Source organism: Quercus robur, chromosome 2 (genome assembly GCF_932294415.1).
Source record: "Quercus robur chromosome 2, dhQueRobu3.1, whole genome shotgun sequence".
In the NCBI taxonomy this organism is placed as follows: domain Eukaryota; kingdom Viridiplantae; phylum Streptophyta; class Magnoliopsida; order Fagales; family Fagaceae; genus Quercus; species Quercus robur.
In genome coordinates, this window is record NC_065535.1 from 52,330,962 (window position 1) to 52,341,957 (window position 10,996).

The 10,996-nt window shown below is 32.8% G+C and overlaps 1 protein-coding gene across 1 annotated transcript; it reads right to left on the reverse strand.

Annotated features, from left to right (window-relative positions):
- Window positions 1-1,407: 1,407 nt before the first annotated feature.
- Window positions 1,408-6,928, reverse strand: LOC126700273 (putative calcium-transporting ATPase 13, plasma membrane-type). The gene is made up of 3 exons (XM_050398351.1): window positions 6,731-6,928; window positions 6,488-6,607; window positions 1,408-3,696 (listed from the first exon to the last, which is right to left on the reverse strand). Exons 1-3 carry the CDS (start codon window positions 6,926-6,928, stop codon window positions 1,408-1,410), a joined length of 2,607 nt encoding a protein of 868 aa, XP_050254308.1.
- Window positions 6,929-10,996: the final 4,068 nt, after the last annotated feature.

Below are 10,996 nucleotides of genomic sequence, written 5' to 3' on the forward strand. Positions count from 1 at the left end.
AGAAGAAGAAGAAGAAGAAGAAGCGAGGAGAAAAAGAGAAGAGGGGTCTGATAGTGAGAAACTAAAAATTATGTAACGGTTTGTAACACTGTTTGGTTTATGGATTGAAATAATTGGTTTTTAAGTGTTATGAACTTGATTGGTAATAGTACAAATCTTAGGGTATGTTTGTGAAATTTACCTTTATTTAAATTATTTTTAAACTTAAAGGTTGCTAATTTCTATAAAAAAAAAATTCTATTATTTGTGTTTTATTTATTATTATTTGACAAATAGAAGAGAAGAGAGAGAGAGAGAGAGAGATATTTAAATTATTGGTCCCAGTGCCACTGCAAAGACAAAGAGAAGAGAAATAAGCAAACCCACCACCTAGGGGCCACCGTAAAGTTGTAGGGAGAGAGAGAGAGAGAGAGAGAGAAGAAGAAGAAGAAGAAGAAGAAGAAGAAGAAGGAGAAGTGAGGTGAGAAAGAGAAGAGGGGTCTGATAGAGAGAAACTAAAAATTATGTAACGATTTGTAACACCGTTTGGTTTATGGACTGAAATGATTGGTTTTTAAGTGTGAGCGAGGTGAAAAAGAGAAGAGGGGTTTGATAGTGAGAAACTAAAAATTATGTAACGGTTTGTAACACTGTTTGGTTTATGGATTGAAATAATTGGTTTTTAAGTGTTATGGACTTGATTGGTAATAGTACAAACCTTAGGGTATGTTTGTGAAATTTACCTTTATTTAAATTATTTTTAAACTTAAAGGTTGCTAATTTCTATATAAAAAAAAAAATTCTATTATTTGTGTTTTATTTATTATTATTTGATTTAGGACGTTATTACAGTTCAACCTAAGTTGAATCCCAGTCCAACAACCTTAAATCTCTTCTCTTTGATGGTTATTTGAACAATCTGTTTCAAAACCATGAAAATATATGTAATGAAATTCAACTATTTGATAATACTTATCATATCTCTTACGAAATATTTGTAAAGAAATGCAGTAGTTGGCTAAAAATTATTTATAAATTAAGGAAAAAAAAAGCCGTACAATGCATTGACCAACCACTATTTTTTTTTATACAATTTATTTTTGTTGAAATTGAAAACTGAAAACTAAAAACTAAAAACACTGTAGTAAATTAATTTTTAAATGTGTAAATAGTATCATAAAATTTATTTTTAATTTTTTTTAATAAAGTGACTGTGAATTTTGTAAACAGGCATAAACAGTAATATATGTCTCAAAAAGCAGAAAACGCATAAACAGTAATATTTAACAGGACTTGACTTTCTAAAAACACCACTACAAGCCAATCACACGTAATATGAGCTATAACATCTTCTGACTTATGGGACTTGCCGACTTGCAATCTCCTTATCACACAACACAACACACAAGAGGTTACTTTCTAAACCAATCAATAGAGAATACCCCATGAAGCCATCCCAATTAGGATACAAACGAACCACTGAATCCAACTCAACCTTGCATCGTCTACAAGAATATGTGCAATCTCAATAAACGCCACCTGCAGAACCAGAATAACACCCACAGCCAACAAAAACAGTGGGTTACGATGAAAGTGCCCAAACGCATTCTTCTTCCCCACTTGTCTTGCATTAATAAGGTTACACACTTGGCAGAGGACAAAAATATTGAAAACCATGGTTTTACTAACCTCCTTGCTTATGCTAATCACAATTTCCCCTATGAATTGGCAGGCTACTGAGACAACAACTTGATATAGAGCTTGAATGACAACGTTTCTCCAAATGTCCATAGTTATAAGTTGTCCAGTTTGTTCCAGTGGTGGTTTTTCCATCAGTTTCTCTATTGGTGGCTCAGTCAATAATCCAAGGCCACCTAGAAGAGTAACAACAAAGTATGCCCAGAAGAATTGGATTGCTGTAATTGGAGAATATCCACAAAACATTGTTGTGATAGAGGTTATCAACAGCCCTGCTATATTCATGGTGAGCTCAAGTTGCATATACTTGCGAATATTGTCATAAATACATCTTCCGCACCTGAAAATACTGACCAAGAAACTGAGATTGCTATCCATGATGATGATGTCAGAACTTTCTCTAACCATTTCACTGCTGCAGGTGCTTATCGTAATCCCTACATTAGCTTCCTTTAGTGCAGGAATCACATTTGTTTTAACACCAACCATTGCTACTATGTGACCTTTTTTCTTCAAACATTGCACTAGAAGGTGCATGTCAGAAGAGCTTGAACTTCCTATTAAGACAATCTTATCCACTTTATCCATCCGATCTTCGTTGGTGTAATTTCGAAAATCTACACCCTCAAGAATCAATCTATCTGCATCGGGAAGTAGTCCACACTTGCGAGCTATGTCTTCCAATACTGAGACAGTATCATCTGAAATCAGTATGATGTTAACTCCAGCATTTAGCCAAGCTTCTATTTCTTTTCTTGTCTTGCTCCAGTTCACATCAACAGCCATTGGGTTTAGTGTTAGCCAACCAGTTATGTTGATACAGATAGTTGTGACTGAACTCATGGTGAGACAAGCCAATGGTTCTTGAGCAATGGCCTTGCCAGATAGCATCTTCTTATTCCAATAACCAATGGCGAGGGCGATCACAAATGGTATCCCTTCTGTTACTCCTAACAGCGACGTAAAAAGTGAAGCTGTCAAAGTACTGATCTTCCCATTTGGTTTCAAGACAATTTTCTTGCTCTCATCCATGATCTCTTTACTTGCAATTGGTTTCCCCTTGAGGTCTGGGAGGTTAAAGTGAAAACTTTTCTTTTGAAGCTTAAAACGGAAGAACAACACGACCAGGTTCTGGATGGAGAGTAAAAGCCCTGCAATTTGTGTGCCAGTGTTCAGCTTGTCAAGTTGTGCTGGTAATGGGGTCTTGTCGAGGATGCCATTGGTAACCTGCAGGTTCAATAACTCACCCAATACTGTGTTCGTACCCACTGATGTAACTAGCATGTGACCTTTTCCATTGATCACCTTTGGACCATAGAATAGAAATGGGTTTTTGTCATTAATGACACAGTCTAAACCATCATCCAGTTCTAAGAATTCACCAGATATGAGCAAACCATCAGCAGGGACCAAAGATCCCATCTTGAGGCATACTATGTCACCCCACAAAACATCTGAGATGAATACTTTCCGTAAGCATCCCCCTCTAATAACATCCACTTGCATTTGCTGCATTTCCAATGGTTTCTTCTTTCTTGACATCTTCTGCGAACGTTCAAGCCAGAATTCCCGAAAGGAATGAATAAGCACAAACATGATGATGAAAAGAATGGTGATGATCCCTTCATGCCAACCAACCGGGCTTTCCATAACGATCCCAAAGCTAAGTAACAACATTGCATAAACGAATTGAAGGAAAATAATCCAATTATTGCATGTTTTTAAGAGGAATTTGAAGAAGCCTTGTGTAGGAGCTGGTGCTAGGAAGACTGTGCTTGCCATGCGTTGAGAGCATAGATCTTGCTCAAGATTGGGGATTCCCCTCTTTAAATCTCTACCTAGAGCCTCTACAATTCTTCGGATGCCTCCAAAATTCTGTATTGAATCCAAGTCTTTCTCCTTTACGAGCTTGGTAATGTTTGCTTGTAGGAGTTTTACATTACTATTACCATTGTCATTCTCACAGTCCAAATCTACACTTATGGAAAGTTGAGGTGATCTAGATGATATTTCCACATCCTGCAAAGTATCAATTAGAAGATACATTAGTATTCTGGCTATTCTTTTAATCTTGAACTCATTTGACTCAAAGGCAGATTGAAACACTTATTGAACTCATCATTTTCATTTTTATTTACCGCGTTGGAATTTGGCTTAGCCCAAGCCCAATGAGGTGACCATGTGGACTTCCAGCTTAACAAAGCTAGGGACTGATTTATGAAGAGACAAGGGGGGCCATGGCCTCCGAGCTCATGAAATTTATTTATTTGTTTAATTTATAGGAGTATATTTTATAGTACGTGATAATAAGTATTATTTGTGAGATATTTGGGTAGAAAAAAAATCATACTTGGCCCACCAAAATTGAAAATTAGTCCCTCAAAAGCACAAAAAATAAAGCGACCAATTGGCCCATATATGTGGTCGGTGGCATCCTTCCAAAATGAAAACAGAAAACATTTTTTCTAAGATAGCAAAAACAAAATTAACCAAATCCCTTCCATATATTTGTGTGTTCGTGTATATATAGACACACACTTATGCATTATAGTTTGGGAATTTGTGATTTGGATGTTGTGCTATCTAGCTCCACCCAAAAGTTTTTTTTTTTTTTAGTTAGATGACCTTCTAATTCTATCATTATTGTTTCTCAAAAAAAAAAAAAAAAAATGGTGTATCATTATTGATTAAATAAAATTTTTATGTCATCGTAAATTGTCAATTACAAGATTAAATCATTGATTTAATAAACATATAGTAGAATTGCTAAGTTAAAAATTTTAACCATGAATTCTTGAGAGGCGCATGCATTTTATTAAAAAAAAATTATATTTTTTTATTACTAAACAAGATTTGTCTTCAATAATTCTCAAATCATTAAAAACTAGTTTTGAAAATAGAACTTTACTAGTATGAGCATAATGTAGTTGAACATTTACACTTGAAAAAAAAAAATATATGTATATATATATATATATATATATATTTTTTTTTTTTTTTTAAATTTCAAGTTATGACCCTAGGGCGGGCCCCAAAGTTGTGCAATTTTTTTGGAGAAAAATAATCATATTCTTGGCTTGGACCCAAAAGTGTGCTAGATTTCTTTCAAAAGAAAAAAGATGTATTATATTTTTAAAATTTTAATATTTAAGAAAGCAAATCAGATACCCTTAATATAAAAATCCACCTCGCCACAACTATTGTCTTCAAGGCCCTTAAATCTCTTCACTTTTAAAGCAAGTAATTGATTCATGCAAGATTATTGACCTCTTAAGCATGGTTTTAAAAACTAAACGGTTAAAAAATAAAAAATGGGTCATGTTCTTGGTTTTTAGTTGTTGAAATGTCAATTTTTCGATTTTTACTAGGATTGGTTCCGTGTCAGTTTTAATTGAACCAACCAATCTAGCCTGGTTTTTAAAACCATAATATTAAGGCCCTTAAATTTTTTAAAATAAAATAAAAGTTTATGACTTTTTCACGTCAAAAGAAAAGTCATTTCTATTGCAATTAAAATTGAAAATTTGGACTTTGCGAAAGCTAAGTCTTGAAATATGTTAATTTTGTCTAAACTTTAAAATATAGGGAATTTTATTTAAATTTTGGGCCAAATGCTTAAAGGTTTAGAGAAAAAAAAAATTTTGAAATTTGAATTAATGGTATGTTATAATTATCTTAAAAAAAAATACCAAACTTATCAGTAGTGTTAGAAATAAGACTTGTAGTTCTGTACTTCCTCAATTTTTTTTTTAAAATGTTCTGTACTTAATACTACAGTCCTCTAATTGTACTCTTGGTTAGCAATGGAAGATACGTGTAATGTATCTATTGGTCAACTGAAATTAGGGGTAGTTTTTGAAAAGAAAGTGTTAGAAATAGACTTGTAGTTCTGTTATTTCATACATTCTGTACTTCCTTAAAAAAAAAAAAAAAAAAAAAAAAAAAAAAAGTTGTGTACTTTTTGTTTTTTGAGAAAATGTTCTGTACTTAGTACTGTAGTCGTTTAATTGTACTCTTAGTTAGCTATAGAAGATACGTGTCAGTTTAGGGCTGTGTTTTTTGAAAAATTTCGAGGGTTTTATTAACGTGTGTTCTTACAATGTTTTCTAAAAATTTATTAATTTTTTTTTTTTTAACTTTTCAATTTTTTATAAAATTTTATCAAGAATTGGTGATTAAATAAGACATACGCGTATGAATGGAGACGCGAACCCAAGCCTCCACGCAAGATATATTGACTAAGACATTGACCATTTTGGTAAGTCAACTTGTTAGCTCTATCCTACAAACTATTATATTTATTATATGTAGTGCTTCTTAAAAAACTATATTTAATAGAATTAATAATTTTTATTGGTCATGCTAATGAGTGTTCTCAGAATATTAGTTAATAATTTATTTTAGGAAAATTTTTACACTATTTTTATAGAAAATGAAAAAAACCGTCAAAATATTAATTATTTTATTTTTCTTTTTTTATAAAAAATTTCTTTAAATGGATTATTAACCAATACCCTAATAACATTCGTTCGCATTTCTTATTTTTATTTGGTCATGGTTTCACCTTAATTGAACTTTAGTTCAATCTTAAAAACCTTAAAATCTCCCTCTTTCAGTTCAATGAATGGTCTGAATTTCAAAACAATATTAAATAACCATTACAAGTTTGTTAGGTTGGTTACAAAATAAGTTTTCCCTCTCTTTTATACTCTGTTTTGTATATAAACTGAAGTATGTATTATTTTCCCTTAAACTTTAACAGAAAGCGTCTCCTAGAAACTACGTGGAGGTAAAAAAAAGAAACTTATACCTTCTCTGCTTTGTCTGCGCTCAGTATGAGATTTAGCTCCTTTAGGTTTCCTGGAGATATGCTTGCCATTGGCAAGGCAATTTTCTGAGACTCATGGTTGCCACCATCACCAGCATTGACCTAAACAAAATAATATAAACTTTATCTTTAATGCACTTCAAACATTCAACCAAACAAAATTAAAGTTTCTCCATCCACCATATACATAACACAGATACAAGGGAGAGAACATAGAAAACTTACTAATTTAGTGTCAACGTCAAAAGAAGTCCATGAAGAGACTAATTTCTCTAGAGAATGAGAAACTTTCTTAGATTCATCAACTTTTGGTATGAGATTTCGCTCTAGTAACTTTGAAACAACCCTTCGCCAACGGTCTCTTGGAGTGATAGTTTCTTGAGACTCAAGGTCCAATTCTTGGCAAGAGCTTTTGGTTGACATTTTGATTTTCTAAATTTGGCAATTTATGTGAAAACTAGCCAATGAAGACACTTTCTGCAACAACAACAACAAACAAACAATGATTTTTTTTTTTTTTTTTTTTTAAATTATCATTACAAGAGTTTGTTAGTTTAGTTACAAAATTAGTTTTCCCTCTCTTTTATATTATTTTTTGTATATAAACTCGAGTTTGTATTATTTTCCTTCATCAATGAAAATTCCAATTGATTCTCTCAATTAGATATTTTCTCTCAAACTTTATTAGAAAAAGTCTTACGGAAACTTTGTGAAGGGCAAAATAAAATTATACCTTCTCAGTTTTATCTGCACTCGGTATGGGATTTAGCTCCTTTAGGTTTCTTGGAGATATGCTAGCCGCATTGACAAGGCCGTTTGTTGAGACGCAAGGATGCCACAATAGCCAGCATTGACCTAAAATAAATATAAGCCTTATACATAGTCAAAGCTCTTGGTTAACATTTTGCTTGTCTGAATTTGGAAGTTTATACAAAACCTATTGCTAGACCAGAAGGACACTTTCAGCAACAATAGCAGCAACAAAAAGACTAACAAATAAACCAACAGTGACCCAAAGTAATAATTATTGGTAAAGGGAAAAAGATAGAATGAAGTACATAGGTGGGCACGCAGGAGAAGAGCAATTATATTGATGCAGAAGGGAAAGAGGTTAATTACATGGATAGGTGAAAGGAATTTTTAAGTTGCAGAGCACTCTCTATATATATACATTTTTTTTTCTTTTTCATTAATTTTGTTAATAACAAATTAACAATTCATAAGAAACTAAATGCGTATGCTGCTTCGTCGAAGGTCCAGAGATTCCGCGTTGAGGATGCTTCGTCGAAGATGTAATATGTATCATGCATGCACAAACTTGCATCTGCATGCCCCAACGATGACGCTCAAGAGTCTCTCCAAATACTTTGAAAATGACGGTGGCACTGTTCTTGCAAAGTCCAGGTCGGCTATGGCCACGCCCACGCGGGACAGATTTTGTGTATGACCTAATTGATAGCTCTAATTAATACCTTATTAGTACCAGTGGTGGCTCTATAATTTTTTTTTTCCTTCTAAATAGTCATTAAGAAACTTAATAAAAAGAGAATTAGAATATGATGATGTGCAAAATCATGAGTAAGTCAATTGTCCGAACCCGTAGTTGTTAGATAACCTAAAGAGTGAAATACCTTTAGAGTGTATTAATATAATTCTGACTAATGACCCTTTGAAGGTTAAGTTAGAAATTCACAATAATTTCTAAAAACTCAAAGAACTTAGAGCTTGTTTGGTTTCAAAAAGTTGTATATCCACTTTTCATTTTCTATATTTTATATTCAAATATTTTTTTTTTAGAGAGTTTTAATTTATGGCGTCCATTCTTGATAACAACAGTTAGTTTTTTTGAAAAAGTTTCAACCTATGACACCAATCAGTTTTTTGGTGTAGGCAGGAATTGAACTTCAAATCTCTTATACAACTATTAGAGACTTTACCAGTTGATCTAACTGGAATATTACTAAGGGAGAGTCAGGTTTTCCACACGCCTGGTGATACCGATAGCAACAGTCAAGCACTTGTCCGTCTGATATATATCTTGTGGCTATCAAACCTACCATGGTGGATGATCCTCCATAATTAGCTCCATACTGTTTGCATGTCCTCCACTCAAGTATCTCCATATGAAAAGAACTTGCATATCACGCCCAAAGAATTCTATTATTTTGCATATTTGTATCCTCCAAATAAGGGAAGTTAAGCATGAGGATCTCAAAGCATTAACTCCATACTCTCCCTATAAGGAAAAAACCTACATTCACAGGATCTTGGTCAACTTTATATCACTATACAAGCACCAAGCCCTCTCTTCTTCAAAGATATATACGTAGAATTTCCTAACTTTCATACCCTTGGAGTTATTGGAGATCATACAATCATTAACTTAACCTTCAGAGAGTTTTTGGTTGGCACCCCACCGGTGCTTTCTGTAGGTTCTTCACCTTTAATTCTTTAGGTACCCTTTAATCACTATGTGGCTGGACAAACGACTCATTGACAATTTTATGCATCATTAACAATATATTCTAATGGGAATTATTTTACCCCATTCGTTAGTTTCAGCCATATACAATTGTCCGATATATGTGAAAGATGGTCAACTAAGCAACTCACATGGTTGACCCATCCAATATGGTTGATTTTAGGGGTGGCAAAATTAGACACGACCTGCGAACCTGACATGACACAACATGAAATTAGCAGGTTATGAGTTGAGACTTAATGAGTTCGTGTCATATTTGGGTTGACGTGATTGACCCGTTTAATAAACGGGTTGGGTTAGTGTTCAACCCATGGAACTCATTTGATTTATCTAACCTGTTTAATTAAATGTCATTTTACTAATATACCTTAACTCTAGCTATACAAACTTATTAGTTGTTTTAATTTATTTTCTTTGACATATTGTGATTGATTATTTGTGATATTGAGATATGCTTTAATTTTGAATGATTACTTGTAATGCAGTTACGTATTAATTCTGAATTTTATATTAAAAATATTTATTTGTTTGTTTTTCATAATTTATTTTTTTTTATTTTGATAAAATCTTATAAACAGATTAACATGACTGACCCATTTAATAAATGAGTCGTGTTAAGGTTGAGAAATCTTAACTCGTTTAATAAAATGTCGAGTTAGTGTCGACTCACGTAGTTATATACTTATGAGTTGACACAATACGAATCCGACATACGAACACGACTTCCTACCCTAGTTGACTCATCCAAAAAGCTTGATGGAATATGAGCATACTTGAATTGTTTGCCTAAGGATGCTCATCCGTTGCCTGTATAGATGGACGAATAAGGACACATAACTTCTCAAAGCTAAGTGCGTACCCTACTCTGCTCAAATGTAGATATTGCTACACAATGTCCTTCTACTCTTCCACAGGCACCATGTATGGTATGGGAATATTGAACCCACAGATTTTCGTGCCACTAACTCACGACCTCTGTTACACTGATGCCTACATTCCAGCGAACGTGGTTGCCCCAGATCCCTATATAAACATCAATACGTCATAATTTTGAAGTTCGTGAAAACACAATTGTCAAATATTAAGAGGTTGTTCGGTTGGCTGAAAAAAGTGCAATATTTTGTATTTATTTTCAGTTTTCTTGGAGGACTTACCACTAAAAAACTGATTTGGTTTTAACATTTGTACTCGGTTTTCATTTTAAGTATCCTAAAAATTGTATTTGAATAAAAAAAATAAAAACAACTTTTCAGTATTTTTGTTTTCTATAAATACAAATACAGTGGTATTTTCGTAAATATTGTAAAAACATAAAGTTATTTTTTTTGAAATAGAAAACAATGACCAAACCCAGGTATGATGTATTTCATACCCAAATTTATGTATTCAAAATCACTTACCAAATACTATCAAATGTGAAAATGAGTAGTTTTTCTATATTTAAATTTAGGATTTGAAGTGGATGTACTTGACGATGCTCTTAGGCCTAACACTCCCTTAGTCCCTGATGAATCTAGGGTAGTGTTAGACAAATTTTGTTTTGATTTTTTGGTTTTTTGTTTTGGTTTTTTGAAGTAATTTTTGACGGTAATCATTTGAGTAATTAGCTTTATAAGAATATGGGGCAAATCTTCTTATAGTTAATGTCATCTGCTTATAAGAACCTAGATTACAGGACATTAATATGTTGTTTTCTATCTGTTGGTCTTATATACTTTGATCTCTATTTATTTGGAAAACTTATTTTATAGAACGATTCCTTGAAATCACTTTCTTACAACCTCAAAGCATATGAGAGAAATTAAAATGGTCTCATGGAGCTGCTCATGAGAAAGTACCTCCTCATCTAGTTATGGATGTCAACCTGTCTGCTAATATGTAGTTGCATATCTAAATCTATATATATATATATATATATATATAAAAGTTGAAATTGAGAGAAAGTTCAAATTTTAATATTCTAAAATGCCTCACATTATCAAAGTTGCAAACTAGTGTCTGACACAGTC

Bases quoted from the DNA above. Each gene is read 5' to 3' on its own strand.
- LOC126700273 (XM_050398351.1), bottom strand. From the start codon at position 6,928: ATGTCAACCAAAAGCTCTTGCCAAGAATTGGACCTTGAGTCTCAAGAA. The intron at 6,608-6,730 runs GTAAGTTTTCTA...TATTTTGTTTAG, and splicing joins TTGACGTTGACACTAAATTA to GTCAATGCTGGTGATGGTGG. The intron at 3,697-6,487 runs GTATAAGTTTCT...GATACTTTGCAG, and splicing joins GCGCAGACAAAGCAGAGAAG to GATGTGGAAATATCATCTAG.